General features: G+C 54.7%; 4 protein-coding genes across 4 annotated transcripts; all 4 read left to right on the top strand.

The window, feature by feature from the left end:
- Positions 1 to 978: 978 nt before the first annotated feature.
- NCS57_00038500 (uncharacterized protein) lies at positions 979 to 3,168 on the top strand (the record flags this gene model as incomplete). Its single annotated transcript, XM_053050471.1, has 5 exons — positions 979 to 1,013; positions 1,126 to 1,141; positions 1,258 to 1,383; positions 1,433 to 2,002; positions 2,095 to 3,168. 5 exons carry the CDS (start codon positions 979 to 981, stop codon positions 3,166 to 3,168), a joined length of 1,821 nt encoding a protein of 606 aa, XP_052918986.1.
- Positions 3,169 to 3,712: 544 nt separating this feature from the next.
- NCS57_00038600 (uncharacterized protein) lies at positions 3,713 to 7,272 on the top strand (the record flags this gene model as incomplete). The annotated part of the gene is made up of 2 exons (XM_053050472.1): positions 3,713 to 6,898; positions 6,952 to 7,272. The coding sequence occupies 2 exons, from the start codon at positions 3,713 to 3,715 to the stop codon at positions 7,270 to 7,272; spliced, it is 3,507 nt and encodes a 1,168-aa protein (XP_052918987.1).
- Positions 7,273 to 8,581: 1,309 nt separating this feature from the next.
- Positions 8,582 to 10,538, top strand: NCS57_00038700 (uncharacterized protein; the record flags this gene model as incomplete). The annotated part of the gene is made up of 3 exons (XM_053050473.1): positions 8,582 to 8,810; positions 8,938 to 9,144; positions 9,205 to 10,538. 3 exons carry the CDS (start codon positions 8,582 to 8,584, stop codon positions 10,536 to 10,538), a joined length of 1,770 nt encoding a protein of 589 aa, XP_052918988.1.
- A 1,469-nt stretch (positions 10,539 to 12,007) lies between these two features.
- Positions 12,008 to 16,064, top strand: NCS57_00038800 (uncharacterized protein; the record flags this gene model as incomplete). Its single annotated transcript, XM_053050474.1, has 5 exons — positions 12,008 to 12,240; positions 13,275 to 13,356; positions 13,414 to 14,014; positions 14,080 to 15,435; positions 15,502 to 16,064. The coding sequence occupies 5 exons, from the start codon at positions 12,008 to 12,010 to the stop codon at positions 16,062 to 16,064; spliced, it is 2,835 nt and encodes a 944-aa protein (XP_052918989.1).
- Between the last annotated feature and the right edge of the window lie 121 nt (positions 16,065 to 16,185).

Here is a 16,185-nt window from a genome sequence, read left to right on the forward strand (position 1 = left end):
AAACCATCCCACCCCTCACCCCAGGCAGCAGCTTTTTTTTTCACATGGGGGAGAAACGGCGATGCCGTCTTGGGCATTAGTCTTGGACTCGAAAAAAGACCTTCTTTCTTGGCTGATAGTGGGGGAAATGTCCAGAGAGGAAAAAGAAAGACCTGAGCGACACACGAAGGGGCCGTCTATCAGAGTGTGCCGCAGGACAAGGACCGCCGCCACCTCACGCGTATGCATGTAGCATTCGGCGACAGCGTCAAGACTTGGCGGGATGCCGAGAACAAGCTCCCGTGTGCAGGATTGGAGAGAGCTTTCTTTCCCAGACAGCCTCAACAAGCTTCTAGAGCTTCCCTTGGACGCTTGGCTAATGCCACACCCTTTTTTCCCCTCGATTCGCTTCCTTGCCCCTGTCGCCTCTTCCCTGGTCTTGGACCCCGTGCCCCGAGCTCCAAGCATGAGGGCCCCGCCAAAAAGATGGCAAAATTTAGTGGGAATGGTGGGGGTTTTCGATGGGCGAGGGAGCTGTTTGCCATGATGGAGCTTTGGGCTCGCTGGCTCTCCCATCATGTCCCAAAGCTCGAGTCGCCTTTGGGCAAGGGGGTTTGTTGATTCATGGTCATCTGACGATCTCTAGCTAGGTAGGTATTAGAGCTCTTCCCTTCTTCTCTTGCTCTCTCCAACGTCACTCTTTCTCCTTACAAATCGTGTGTCTTAATCTCTTACAAAGAAACACCAAAGAAAGTCAACCACTCAACGTCCTCACGCGCACGCACACACCTCAGACATAGCATCCTCTCATCACACACGCCTCCTCCCTCCCGAATCGAGACCTTCTTCGCGGGGTGACATCTCCGTTCAACGCCTCCTTCTCGGCTCCCCCTCCCCCTCTTCATCTTCCCCATTGGGAATCTTTGGCGCAGGCCCAGAGCTTATCCTTTCCGGTAACAAAAAGCATCCATTCGATTGCGCCCACCTCGATCGCACAATATGTATACCTACAACAAACCGATCACTGCCATGGAGTGAGTTCTCATCGTCTTCCCTTTCTCTTCAGCTTTCAGATCTACTCTCAGTCTTGCCTATCTCTGTGGAACGTACTTGGCTGACAGACACTCTTTTTGTCACAATGGATAGGCCTCCTCAAGTTCTTGTATGCGACTCCCGTCTCAATAACCTCAATTGGCCCGTCGCCAATGTCATGAGCCGTGACCGTTGACGGTGGCGGCGGCATGCCAAGCTTTGAACCTTGGCTGACTGTTTGTGTAGGACCATTACATTGGTGTCGATGTTGGCACAGGCTCAGCTCGTGCCTGTATCATTGACGAGACGGGCGACATCAAGGCATTGGCCTCTGAGAACATCAAGTTGTGGCAGCCCGAGGTCGGCTACTACGTACGTTGCCCCAATCCCCGAGACATTACCTATTCTGACCCTCTCCTAGGAGCAATCTACCACAGACATCTGGCAATGCATCTGCGAATGTGTCCGCCGAGTTGTCAGCGAGTCAGCCGTCGACCCTACCAAGATCAAGGGCATTGGCTTTGACGCCACCTGCTCCCTCGCTGTTTTCACCCATGATACCGATGAGCCGCTGCCTGTCACAGGGCCTGACTTTGCCAACGATGGCAACGACCGGAACGTCATTCTTTGGCTCGACCATCGGCCTGTTGAAGAGACCGAGAAGATCAACAACACCAAGCACAAGCTCCTCAAGTATGTTGGCGGCAAGATGAGCATCGAGATGGAGATGCCCAAGGTGCTCTGGCTCAAGAACCACATGCCACCCGAGGTCTTTGAGCGCGCCAAGTTTTATGATCTTGCTGATGCTCTCACACACTTGGCCACCGGCAACGAGACTCGCAGCTACTGCAGTGTTGTCTGTAAGCAGGGCTATGTCCCCGTCGGCGTCGACGGCAGCGTCAAGGGCTGGCAAGAGGACTTTTACCACGAGATTGGTCTCGGAGACCTTACCAAGGATGACTTTAAGCAGATGGGTGGCGTCAACGGGGTGGTGAGCCTTTTCCTTTTCTCATACGCCCTGCATTTTGAATCTATATACTCTCGCGCTGTTGTCGTAACCCAGGCTAACGATTGAATCCACAGAACGGATCGTATGTCAGCGCCGGTGAGCCTGTTGGCACTCTGAGCCGACAAGCAGCCTACCAGCTTGGTCTCCCCATGGGCATCCCCGTTGGAAGCGGCGTCATTGACGCCTATGCTGGCTGGATCGGAACTGTCGGAGCCAAGGTCGAGCTTGGTGACGATGAGCTCAACGCTGAGGTGCCCCACAACGATCTTTCTCAGGCCTTTACCCGTCTCGCCGCTGTTGCCGGTACTTCGACTTGCCACTTGGCTCTGTCCAAGGAGCCTGTGTTTGTGCCCGGTGTGTGGGGGCCTTACCGCGATGTCCTCCTCCCCGAGTACTGGATGGCTGAGGGTGGTCAGTCTGCTACTGGCGAGCTGCTTCGACATATGCTCGACATCCACCCCGCTTACAATGAGACATGCGCCCTGGCCAAGGCTGAGGACAAGCACATTTACGACTTCCTCAACAACCACCTTGAGCTGATGGTTGAGAACACAAACGCACCCTCCGTGTCCTACTTGGGACGTCATCACTTCTTCTATGGTGATCTGTGGGGCAACCGATCCCCCATTGCCGATCCCAACATGAAGGGCTGCATGATCGGCCTGGACAGCGACAAGAGCACTGACAACATGGCTCTGTGGTACTATGCCACTATGGAGTTCATTGCCATGCAGACTCGCCAGATCATTGAGCAGATGAACAAGGCCGGTCATGAGATTTCGTCCATCTTCATGTCAGGATCTCAGTGCCAGAACCCCATTCTCATGTCTCTCCTGGCCACCACCTGCGGCATGCCCGTTCTGATCCCGCGGTATGTCAACGCTGCCGTTGTCCACGGTGCTGCCATGCTCGGTGCCAAGGCTGCCAGTCACAGCAAGGAGGATGGTAGTGAGCCCGAGACGCTTTGGAGCATCATGGACCGCATGAGCAAGCGAGGTCGGCTGGTGGAGCCTCAGTCAGACCCTGGAGAGAAGGCTCTTCTCGATGCCAAGTACGAGGTCTTCTTGGACATGTGCAAAACTCAACAAGAGTACCGAAACAAGGTCGACAAGGCTGTCGCCCAGTGGGGTGCTGAGTTTGGCGCCTAGATAAAGAGAAGAGAGGATGATTGCAGTTTTGATGATAGAACAGTTGGAACACTCGGATTGGGCAAATGGCGTCGGATAATGGGTACCTATATATGGTAGTAATGATTGATGGCATATATGTAGATGGATAGGGGAAGCTTTTAAAATGGTGAAAGAAATAGAACACAGTTAATCAGTCTCATATTCATTCAATTTTGACATCAATGGCTTTGTTCTGAGTCTGTAGAAGCTGTAACATGGAGTTGCAGCTGGAGCTGAAAACGCAGTGACTTATCCCAGCTCTTTGAGGCCTGCAGCGCTAAGGGGTGCCTGGCGTTGCCTGGGAACGGCTCTCGTCGATGATTGGTCCAAGCTTCACTCCATCATCCCAGCCTTGCCTTGGTCCACCTCCAAATTTCTAGACAGACGCGCGCCGAAGAGCTCTTGTTGACCGATCTTTATTTTTCTTCAACCACGAAACCAGACGAATCGCCCACCTAAATCATCATCTTCGCTCCCTCCCCCCTCTCGCGGTCGTCGAAATCTACCTACATCCTGAGACGCCATGTCTCTCTTTGGGCAGACTGGCAACACCGGCGGTGGCCTTGGAGGCTCACTGTTTGGTGGCGGCACGGGAGGAACTACGGGCGGCGGACTCTTTGGACAGACACAGCAGAACCAGCAGCAGGGAGGCACGACTGGCGGAGGTCTGTTTGGACAGTCGACGCAGAATCAGCAGCAGCAGACGGGTGCAACTGGAGCTGGAGGTCTATTTGGAGGAGGCCTTTGCGCAAACAAACCCGCGACTACGGGTGGTCTGTTCGGTCAGCCACAGCAGCAGCAAAACCAACAACAGGCGGGAGCTACCACCGGCGGCGGTCTGTTTGGCCAGGCGAACACACAGCAGCAGCAGCAAGGCGCGACCACGGGCACGGGGCTCTTTGGTCAGCCAGCGCAAAATGCCCAGGCCGGCACCACGGGAGGCTTGTTCGGCAACGCGCAGCAGAACCAGCCGAAGCCATCGCTGTTTGGCTCTTCCCTCGCTCAACCCGCCACGGCAGCGAAGCCCTCTCTCTTCGGAACCGGACAGCAGCAGCAGCAACAGCAGCAGCCTCAACAAAACATGGCGGGCTCCATCTTGGGCGGCAACGCCCTGGGTGCGAGCGCTTTGGGTGGTAGTCTTTTTGCCAGCCAGGCTGCCAATGGCCAAGCTCAAGCTCAGTCGCAACCCGCCGGCGCCTACTTTGACAGTCTCTTCGCAAAGAGCCAGAAGGCCGACGGCAAGTCGAATATGGAAGACCTCCCAAGCCTCGAGCTTGGTCTGGGTGACCTGCGCCACCGATTGAGAAAGCTTCAGTCCAAGCCAAACGAGAAGCCTTTGGATGGTAAGGCTCATTACCTGCTGGCGGCATCCGGTGTCGACCCCAGCGCCGCTGCCAAGGACCTCGGTCTTCTCGACATTCAGACTGGTCGCGCTGAGCGAGCGACTCACGGTCCCAGCGAACTCGATGTCGAAACCTATCTCTCGAACCTCCAGACCAAGACAACACTCAGCATGATTGCCGATGGACTCGAACGATCGGTTCGCGACTTTGATAACTTCCTCGAGGACAATGTGACGATGGAGTGGGAGGCGCAGAGGAAGCGCATCTACCAGCACTTTGGAATCACACCCCGCGAGGACACGGCGACTGTTGGACGCGAATCTCAGAGCGCATTTGGCCGTTCTAGAAGAAAGAGCACCGCTCCTTCGCGAGCTGGCAAGAGCAGCGTGCTTGGCAAGTCGACACTTCACCGCTCTGTCATTGGAACTCCCAGCCGAATTGGAGCCCATCAGACAGATTTCGCAGACGTCGACCGCTCCTCCGAGGCTGGAGGTCTGGATGGCCGTGTGTCCTCCGACGATCGAGTGCTTCGCGAGAGGCAGACACGTCTATCTGAAAAGATTCGTCATCTCAACGCGGCTCGTATGACGAAGCGCCCTTACCCCATCCTCTCCGAGTTGGCAGCTGCGGAACAAAAGTCTCATGAGCCTCACGCGCCCCATGTTGTGGAGGCGTATCTGGCTGTCATGGAGATTGTAGGCGAGAACCCCGAGGCTGAGACGACCCTCAACAACGCGACAGCCAAGGAGCGCGAGTTTGCAGACATGTATCTTAATGAGAACCCCAACTCGGCCAAGTCTGTGGAGATGAGGAAGCGCATTCTCAGCGGCGCAAACAGATTCCTCGAGAAGCAGTTCCTGCGTGAGGTTGAGTCGCTCATCGCCAAGCACCCTCACGAGGCGAAGCTCGGTGGTCTTCCCGACATTGTCAGCAAGATCAAGGCATACATTCGACTACGATCTGCCCGGAAAGATCTTGTCCCCGACAACACTGATCTGCAGCAGGTTCAGGGCGAGTTTGTGTGGGCTATTGTGTTCTACCTGCTCCGCTCTGGACATGTGAATGAGGCAGCCAAGTATGTCAACGACAACACCAACCAGTTCCGAGGCATTGATCGGACATTTGCCACATACTTGAACAACTACGCAGCGAGCGAGGATCGACGTATCACCAACAGAAAGCTTCTGGACCGTTGCACGAATGAGTACATTCAACGATCACGCAACGCGCCTGAGAACTCGATAGACCCCTTCCGCATGGCCTGCTACAAGGTCATTGGACGTATCGAGCTTGGAAACCGCAACCTGGACGGACTCAACACGGACATCAACGACTGGATCTGGCTGCAGTTCAACCTGGCGCGAGAGGGAGACAAGACTATCGAAATGGCGGGAGAGTCGTACGGCTTGGCCGAGCTGCAGTCCAGCATCCGAGAGATTGGTCTGAAGCACTTCCCTAAGGCCAGCTCGGAGGACAGCAACGGCAGCTTCGGCATGTTCTTCTATCTCCAAATCCTGTCGGGTATGTTTGAGGATGCCATTGCCTACCTGTACCCCTTCTCGTATGTGGATGCAGTTCACTTTGGTCTGGCTCTCGAGTTCTACGGTCTGCTACGGCCGAGTGACGCGCTGTCGTCGGCCAACGACCTTCGCAGCTACAGCACCAAGAACCTACCACAGATTAACTTTGGTCGCATGATCGGATACTACACGCGAGACTTTAGGGCCGCGGATGTTGTATCTGCCGTAGACTACCTGACACTGATCTGTCTCAACCGGGACCTTGGTGGTGAGGCTGGTCAGCGACACGGTAGCCTCTGCCACGAGGCGTTGCGAGAGCTGGTTCTGGAAACCCGTGAGTTTAGCAAGCTCATTGGCGATATTCGACCAGACGGACAGCGGATTCGTGGCATTATCGAGGAGCGCGGCCCGCTCATCGGTCTGGATGCTGAGGATGACTTTGTCAACACGGTCACACTCCAGGCTGCCAGCTTTGCGGACGAGAACGGACGCACCACAGACTCGGTGCTGCTGTACCATCTCGCCGGCGAGTATGACACTGTCGTTGCCATTGTCAGCCGGGCGCTGAGCGAGGCTGTCTCCATCGAGATCGGAGAGGACCCCATGCGACTTATGCCAGTCAAGCCCCGTGCTGGTGAGCAAGAGGCGGAGGCAGGCAGCAGCCTCAGCTTGGCGGCCATCGATGACCCGGTGGAGCTCGCCAGGACTATGATGAGCATGTACGAGCGAGACGCCATGTTCTACAGGAGAATCCAGGATCAGAATAAGGTGGCCTGCCGGGTACTCCTGGAGATGAGCAGCATCAAGGGACTGGTGGAGGCTGGACAGTGGGCTCAATGCCTCGACGTAAGTTACCTAGTGGTGAAATGAAGTGTCATATGTGCTAACATGATGAATAGAAAATCCGAAGCCTCGAGATTCTGCCCCTGGACGCGGCGGGCGATGGCAGCACAATCCGAGCCTACGCCTCCAAGTTCTCGGGCTTATCGCAACCTGTCTCGATCAACGTGCCCAACCTGCTGATGTGGACCATCATCTGCTGCGTCCGCCAGCGGGAGCAGCTGACGAGTGGACAGTTCAGCGGAAACGAGGGAACGCGACGGCTGATGGTGGAGCAGCTGAAGCAGATGACGCTGGACCTGACGACTTACACCAGCCAGCTGCGATACCGGTTCCCGCCGCACTTGCACGAAGCTCTTGCGAGGGCATCGGCCGAGTGATGGCTGGAGTTGTGAGATGTGTGATGGCTGGATATGGCTGATGCCGTGTGTGGCTTGAGCGCGGCGGGTGGGCGGAGGAGACCGGACAGGTGGAATCAATATCGGAGAGTGTCCGGACGGTCAAGGACAGGGCAAGATCAAGGGTGAATGCAACATTGGGCATTGTAGTACCTGGGTACGTAGCATACAACACTGTCAGGAAGAGATGACAGAGAGAAAGGAGACTATTTTGCGCGCGGCCTCATAGTAATTGTACAGGCGTATATATGGATGTATTGATAGGGTCATATTTGAGGTCATATTGAGTGCCATGATGAGTTTGTTTGGTTGTCGTAAAGGGACCAACCAGGATGGAAGGACGGGGGGCTGGACCCTGGCGTAAGCCACCCTGTCCAGCGCGCAAAACACTATCTTCAAGTGTTGACGGCATAAGGTAGTTGCTGGCATTGCGAGAAATGTATTGATTGATTCCTACATACCTCGGACTACACGATATTCAACAATCGATGATGCGGCAACCCCCGTCCAACTCACTCCATCACAGAGCAGAGAGTTTCGGCGTTATTGCTGTAGAGGTGTCGGGGTCCTTCTTGGCGAGGGTCACCTGACAGCCTGGACTCTGAGCCCGTGGGTCCTGGATGCACGAACCGTGTGGTCTGTGCAACGCCCTCTTCGAGGCTCCAAGGGGTCCATGACTCGGTGCCAACCTGGACCTGCTGGGCTTTATGAGTCAACCTTCCCCCCTTCGGGACTGCGGCCCAACCTGCCTCTTTCTCCCCAGCTGCAAAATGTTCCCACGGACCCGGTAAAAAAAATCCTCTCTGTACGACGGTCGGTCAGCCTTAGCCTTGGCTTGCTTTTTTTTTCTTATCCCCGGTTTCCCCTCTCTTATCTCAACAGCCTTGAGGTAGACGCGCGTGTGTCGTTGTGTCCGGGGGGCCATAAGCACAGCAATACCCGTGTTATTTCCCCTTCCCCCAATCTGATCCTACTACCTACTATAGTTACTCGAGGTTCGTCTTTTTTTTTGAGTCAAGAGATCAACGAACCAGGCCAAGGAGGGAAGGGGCGCGGTCGTGGTTGGCGATTGTTTCTTTGTTCCCTTTCCTTTCAACTCTCTGCGGTCGGGGGTGGATATCCCGCACCCCCCAAGCTGTGGGAGCCGCATCCCGCTTTTTTTTTTCCTGCCTCTCTCTCCACACACACGCGCATATCCCAACTACCGAGCCCCGAATCACAAGGTCTCACGGGGAAGGGGGTCCCCCCTTTTTGGTCTCTCCTCTCCCGTCCCTTGTCCTGTCGTGCTCCAATGAGTCCCGGCCCCGATACGCCGGGGGCGGGAGCGGGACCGGTACAGAGTCCCGCCCCAGTGGGTGACGATGGGGCCGGCGTCAAACGGGATGCCGAGGCGGCCAACGTGGTGGGTTCTCCGGCTGCGGGGGACGACGGCAGTGCACGGAAGAAGAAGAAGACGGGGCCGGGGAGTCGTGGGGTTGCCAATCTGACCCCTGAGCAGTTGGCCAAGAAGAGAGCTAATGGTGAGTTTGCAGTCATGGCAGGTTGATTTCTTTCACACCCCGGTCGGTTTGGGTTCCGGATTGACGAATCCCTTCCATCTTGGCTCTTGTTTCACTAGTTGCTCGACATGTCGCTAACTTTCTCAAGATCGAGAGGCTCAGCGTGCCATCCGTGAGCGTACAAAGAATCAGATTGAGACGCTCGAGCGCCGCATCCAGGAGCTCACAAACCAGCAGCCCTATCAGGAACTCCAGGCCGTCCTCCGCGCAAAGGAGGTTGTCGAGCAGGAGAATGCCGATATCAAGCGTCGTCTGGCTGGCATAGTCGCCATGCTGCAGCCGCTCATCGGCCAGGGCAAGTTTATTTTCCCCATGGCCTCTCTGTTCTAGTTTCGAGATTAACATGGTATGACAGGCGCTGTTGAGCAGGCTTACATATCCCCTGCTCAGACCTATGCCCCTCCGGCACATCATCAACCTCCCTTAAGCGTTCTCAGCAACCACAACAATACCAACACAAACGCTGCTTCGACACCCGGCAGTGCCGCCTCTCCTCCAAGTCATGAGCCGCCTCCTGGCCAGAGTCATTCCCAGCACTGGCACCCTCATCAGCCGCCACATCATCACCCTACTGGCACTCCCACCAGCGAATCTCACGCTACCAGCCAGCTGAACCAACAACGACATGAGCTCCGGCACGGGCTTGAGCTTGGCCCTGAGCGTCTGGGGCTGGACTTTCTCCTCGACCCGGCGCAACGAGTGAATCGTATCCAGAACGGCATCAACGGCGCCCAAGACACGCCTCAGTATCATCACGTGCCTATGAAGCACGACTGGACAGGCGTCTCGCAGGAGCGCGCCCTGCACAGCAGGTCTACAAGCTGGGGCTCGCAGGGGAGGCCGGGGCAGCCCCAGCAGGAGCAGCAATATCAGGGTCAGCACCCGCATGCCCTCTCGGCCGCCCATACCCCTGAAAGTACTCATAGTCCTGGTTATAGTCCTGCCATGAGCTCTGCCGCGGGCCACGCCCCTCCCCGGAGCGACCCCAGCCTCGTCGACTGCTCGGCCCCCATCAAGAACTGCGCGCCGACGTGCCCTCTTGACTCCCTCCTCCTCGACTTTCTCAGCGAGCGCCGCCAGCGTGCCGCCGACGGTCTTCCCGTCCAAGACGTCGTTGGCCCTCGCTATCCGTCCGTCTCTTCTCTCCTCAACCCCTCCAACAGCGTCTACAGCCACCCGCTGTCTAAAGTCTTTACCGATATACTCGCTACTTTTCCCGACATCTCTACGCTACCCGAGCGCGTCGCGGTCCTCTACATAATGTTTCTTGTCATGCGCTGGCAAATCTCCCCTACTCAGGAGAACTACGACCGCCTCCCAGAGTGGATGACACCCCGTCCCTCGCAGCTCACAGTCCCCCATGCTGCTTGGCTCGATCACATCCCCTTCCCCAAGATGCGGGACCGCCTCGTGCGCGACCACAACCCCCTCCTGTACCCCTTTGACAACTTCTTCATCCCCTTCACGACGACGCTGTCGCTCTCCTGGCCCTACGAGGACACCGATACGCTGCTCCAGAGCCCCGACGGCGACGAGCTCATGATCAACCCCGTCTTTGAGCGGCATCTGCGGAACCTGGACAACTGGAAGCTGGGGGACGCTTTTGCCAAGGCGTTCCCCACCCTCGTGGGCTCGTTCAACCTGAGCTCACAGTCCCCAGCGCGGCCTTCTTCATCAGGCAGCCGCTAGAGGCCCGTAACCGGACTACTAAAAATGCAATGGGTTGGTGGTTTTTGTTTTGCTGGCGTTTTGGGGGAGGGTGTTTTTTGTGTGCATAGGTTAGCTGTTTGTCAAATCAGGCTTTCCAAGAACTGCATTCTTTCGCTGTGTCACTAGGGGGAAACGGCATGCATACAATAGGTTTGTATCATCATCACTTGTACTCTGGGTTCTGGCAGAGGCTTCAACGCCATGGAGTTTGCGGTGAGGGTTTTGTTTTTGGTCATGATGTATGTAGGTATGCACGCACGTATGCACGCATTAGGTATGTAAGGTATCCAAAACCATTGATTCCAAGTCCTTGCTGTGACGCCATCACTAAGGGAGCGAATTCGGTATACCAACTAGCCATGACGCACTCAGCAACTCCTCAGCAATCATTGCCTTTCATTATCTGGAGTTGAATCTTTGGGCAAGATGAACAGCCTGATCCAGGGTGGGCAAAGGGCCTTGTACAGAGTGTTTCCCATAAGACTCATAGCCTAGACAGAAGTGCGGCTTATGATGACACTTATGATAGACATGGTACCCTTCTCATAGTGCTCTATGGTAAATCCATCCTCCGCTATCTAAAGTCTTTCCTAAGGTCAGTGATGACAGATGCCTAAGCCTCGTCACTGCTTCCTTTCGTTCATTGTTCGGTCAGTCGTTCGTATTTCGGGCAGAGGGGACACTGGGTACACTTGACCTTGAATAGAGGAAAGAGAAAGTAAACTCCAAATGCAGGAGACTCTTTTTAGTGTTGTCGTTACCAAATAGGCAAACAGTCCCGCTGAAATGTGACATCCGCGGTCCGGCGCAAGTAATACGGAGCTAGTCATGGCGCCCACACAACTACCGAGGAGTTGCGGGAAGTAATGCAAGGCCCTGATTTGTCAGGAATCTTGTTTCTTAATGCCAACTTTTTTCTTTTGGTCGCCCTCTCTCCTTTGACGAGGCTGCCAAGCGTGGTTGTCTTTAACCACGACCCTCCTCTTCTTCCGGAGAAAGTAGTACAAACAGAGCAAGAACAGCTTGAATACATTTGATTTGGTCCTTTGTCAAGGTTACGTGGATTTGTAGTACCAAAGGGGAATGTCCACCGAGGAATCAATCACCTTTGTTTGACACTGCCAGCCAGATGGTTGCAGACAACAAACCATTGCCAGGGAAGAAAACCAAGCTCTTTGATTGATCTAGCCTCCCCCTCCCCTTGATAAATTACCCCGTGCCCTTCATTTCCCTACCTTTTCTTTCTTTCCTCTTCCTAATATCTTCTACTCTCTTCGTATCCTCGTCGTATCCTCTTCTATCTTCTTCCTATCCTCTCCCTAGGGTCTTCCTATTCTTTCCCTAATCTCTTTGAACTATATTCCTATTCTTTCCTTCTTCTTCATCAGCAGCATCTCTAATGGTATGTCTAGCTAGATAGTGGACAATGTTTTAGGGCCAGAACATAGATGGCGCCTGGGAACGGACGTCTCGTCGTCGACAACGATGACTGCACGGATATTGATATTCCCGGCGACGGCAACGGGGACCCCATGGATATCGATAACAACGGAAACGACGACAACAACAACAATACCAACGATGGCGGCGATGAGCCCGAGCACAGATTCTATAATTGTATAGTCTACCAGCACCTGGAAGGAGAAGGGCGGATCAGGGAGACTGGCACTATGGAGAGGTGGTACGTCATGCGAGTGCCGCGTCTCACGTTGGGATTGCCCATGCACGATGGCTCTGTTGAGGGGGAGGCGTGCAAAGAGTGTGTCATTTCATATTCCGCCCACACCCTCAAGCAACAGGAAGATACCTTGCAAGCTCACCGAAACGGAGAAGCATGACTAGTCTTGGGGGGAAGGGAAAACAAGCCCCAAATGCAAAAGATCCCTTTCGGCCTCATCGTTACCAAACAAGGAGGAGGCCGGGTTGGAACATTGCAACCGCGGCCCCAGCCCAAGTCGCACAGAGCTAAGTTGCCGCAACTAATGCAAGGCGCCGATTGGTCAGTGGGTCTCTCGCTTGATGCCGTCTTCTCCTAGGCTGTCTCCCATGCAAGTTGCTATTGTTGGCAAGCCTGGTTTCGTTTATAGTGCCAGGAGAGCAGTTCCGGGTCCTTCTTTTTCGTCTGCCAGGTAACGTTGCCATCAGTTTAAGCCCATTTGCCGTTGAACGCCGGATGTGGTGCCGGCCCTTGACAGTGCAGGCCGGATGGCCATTGCCGCTGCCACTTCCCGTACTATTTCGCCGATATTCGCTCTTCCTCTCATTCCGACGCATTGCGGGTGTATGGGGTTCGTTATTAATTCGTTTGTATCCCCGGACCAACTGCCTCTGTTGGAAATAGTTGCATAGGCTGTTGAACCGACAAGCAACGGCCTCATCTTTTCACAGATGAGATACGTCGGAGGTGTCTCACGACAAGTGGAACTCGATAATCTGGAGTGGTCGGCTCATCGGGTTATAATCAGGACTCTTCCTTCCACTCATCTTCCTCCAGCATCTGCGACAGTCAGAGCTTTTGCATCGACTTCACACTTACTTGCACAAAGACGCTCTTGAGTGACGCCTGCCAGAGTCACTTCAGGCTTTTCTGATTTATCTTGATCAATTTCCAACCCACATCTCACCCACTCGGTCAAGTTCTGAAGTGTGGTTGGATCAGATATCAACCACTCGCCCCCTATCCCCCTCAGTGAAGGATATCAAAGGCACCCATAGCGCCGCTCCTCCTCTCCCCCCTCCTTTATCTCCTCCCATCTTCTATCTGTCCTCTACCCCCTCCGCCAATACTATTTCCAAGGTAAGTCTGAAGATATTCGCTGTTTCTTTGATCCCAAGCCACTAACTTTAGGAATAGATGCCTCGAAACCAACCTCCAGTCAACCAGGAAGTGCCTGCTGGAGCAGAGTGGTGGGCGTTCGCTGATGGCTCCGGTGGCTACGAGCTCATGTGGCTGGCCGGGCCTGGGGGTGATTCATCTGAGAGTGGAAATAACCCTGAGCGCAGCCTCAACAATGCTGATGAAGGTGGCGAACACAACAAAGACGGCAACGGAGGTGACGACGACAACATGAACATTGATGTTCCCACTGAAGACAGCGATGACAATAAAGATGACTACGTCTATGGCGATGACATGTACCTTGATTCGCCCAATGAAGACAGCGAGAGCGATGTTAGCGACGACGAAGACAAAAGCGATGATGATGAAAGTGACGATGACGACGACGACGACGACGCCGGGAGGTACGGCATTACAGAAGAGGAAATGAAGGATATTGAAAAGTTCAATATACAGAAGGTCCTAGACAACATGCCAACTGTCAACATGGATGACGAGGAGGAGATCGAAAGACGTATCCAGGAGGCCATTGGAGGGCACGAGCGCAGGTGTCTCGGATTGACACTGGAAGCCGAGGAGATGATCCTTTCTCTGTTTCCAGCAAACACCCAAGTCGGTAAGTACCTATTTTCTCTACAGCCTAGGCTATGTGTGTGTGTGACAACCAACTGACCTCTGTAGTCAACGACATGGGAAACAACCCGGAAATCAAGAGGTGCGTCGAGACTTATCGACAACACGTCCGCACTTTGATCAAGTCCCTGGCGCAGCTCATGCTCACCGCTACCGTTCGCGACGACTTGCCACGGTCTATGCAGGGTTGGTTCTTATATATAGTGGCCAACGCTACGGAAGAGCGTCGGGAACGACTGCTCAACTTGTTGACGCACCCCTCTGTGCAGCTACCCGCCTTGCAGTATCGCCTTGGTGCTCCCGTATGGTGGCCCACCATGCTTGACCCAATATGGCCCAAGATCGATCTTTCCAGGGCCGATGAGGGCGGAGACTTCGTCACCGCATACATTGCGGTTGGACACCTTTCGCAGGCTACACATTATATTTATAGTGGCAGCGCGACATCAACGGACCCAACTGCTTCCATGATTGGCGAAGCAGCCAGAATGGCATGCCACAACAAGGTCCTCAACTTGGACCTCGAGGATATGATCCGTGGACGACAGCTGAAGCAAACTTCCTTGGACAAGTCAATCCTCCTGGCCCATGTACAGCTCGCGCGCTCAGAGGAGCGCTTCTTCCTACCAAGCCAACGGTTTCCAGTAGACATGCGCGACCCAGCCGATTCCACCCACGAGAAGTGTGCGGCGTTGGCTCTTTATGCCGAAAACCTCAACATGATCCTTCTCTCCAGCCGGGCCGTCGACTACAAGCCGCGGAGTGCCGCATCTGCGCCCTACATCCGCTCTTCCCGTCTCGTCCTGGAACGTCTCAGGCCGGCAGGTTTGCCGGAACCTCCTTGGAATGGGATCAACATCCTCTTGCCGATGTTGCAACTCCCAAAGGCCATTTGGAAATTGATGAATGTGAGCATCAGGGCGGACCTGTCGTCTGCCGTCGGCCACAAATTGCGACGACGTTTCGCCGAAACTGGTAAGCCAACATTGTCACGACTAGCATGCGTGCGTATGTTGGCCGGCTCGAAGCTGCCGCCAGCAGACCCGTACGTCAAGGCCATGCGGTTGCTCTACGCCGACATTCTGGCCGAGCACGGTCTCAAGTACAGGACCCAGCACCAAGACAAGACCCTCAGATTGCTCGTCCTCTGGGTGGCCATCATCCGCGTAGCCGAGACCTCCTGTCTGGTAAGCGGCCCTTACGAGAACGACGATGACCGCTACCATGTCGAAGACACCGCCCTCGACTGGGTCAGTGTGGCAGTGGAAGCTCAACGCGTCGCACCTCCCGATTTACTCAAGGAGTTCGAAGACGAAGACTATTGCCAAAAGCTGTACAAAGCCGGCAAAAGTCTCTTCTTCAACCGCAATGTAGTGATCTGGTCGAACTGGAACAGGCTTCGAAGTGAGTTGTCTTGACGGGATTTGGCCCTGCCCTGCGTGATTTCCACTAACACAGTCTTTTCCCTAGGTGGCCTTCCCAAGAAAATCGCAAAGTCCAGCAGCATGACACGGCATCCAACGTTGATCAAGTCGAGAATTCGACATATTTGTCGTGTTCTCGTTTACCGCCACATGGCCGAGCAAGGTCGGATCAAGAAGACTTCAACCGCAGTCCGGCTCAAGGCCAACTCGAGAACGCCAAGGTCCTTGTCCATACTTGTCATCGACCAGTTGAGAAGTGACATGAGACTTTGCCCTTCGGTCCGAATCGAAAAAGGAGCCTGGGACGACGGGGCGTTGGAGGCCGTCATCAACGGAGAGCTCCTTCAAGCTTGCAAGGTTCTCGAAGCCGGCGTGCCTCTGGCCAACACCAACCTGTGGGAAAATCTTGAGGATCTTGAGTCAGGGTGGGCGGAGCCTCGAAATGACGGCGACATCGAAATGACAGATGTCGAAATTCCACAAGATCCCAGGCGCTGGGATCCCAACTCCCTTCCTGCGGATCACGATTTCAATGACGAGAATCTGCAGCTCCTGCTGGATGACAATGTGAGGCCAGCCGAGATCTTCATCTCGCGACCCTTGCGATAGGTGCAAGGAGACTGAGGGGCTAGTCTGTGATGGAAAATGGACGCAACCTAGGATAAGGAAGAAGAAGTAGATTCTAATTGAGTGGCTCTTCGGCGTCCCTCCCCACCCCCGTATGGCTTTT

Source organism: Fusarium keratoplasticum, chromosome 1 (genome assembly GCF_025433545.1).
Source record: "Fusarium keratoplasticum isolate Fu6.1 chromosome 1, whole genome shotgun sequence".
NCBI classification, from domain to species: Eukaryota; Fungi; Ascomycota; class Sordariomycetes; order Hypocreales; family Nectriaceae; genus Fusarium; species Fusarium keratoplasticum.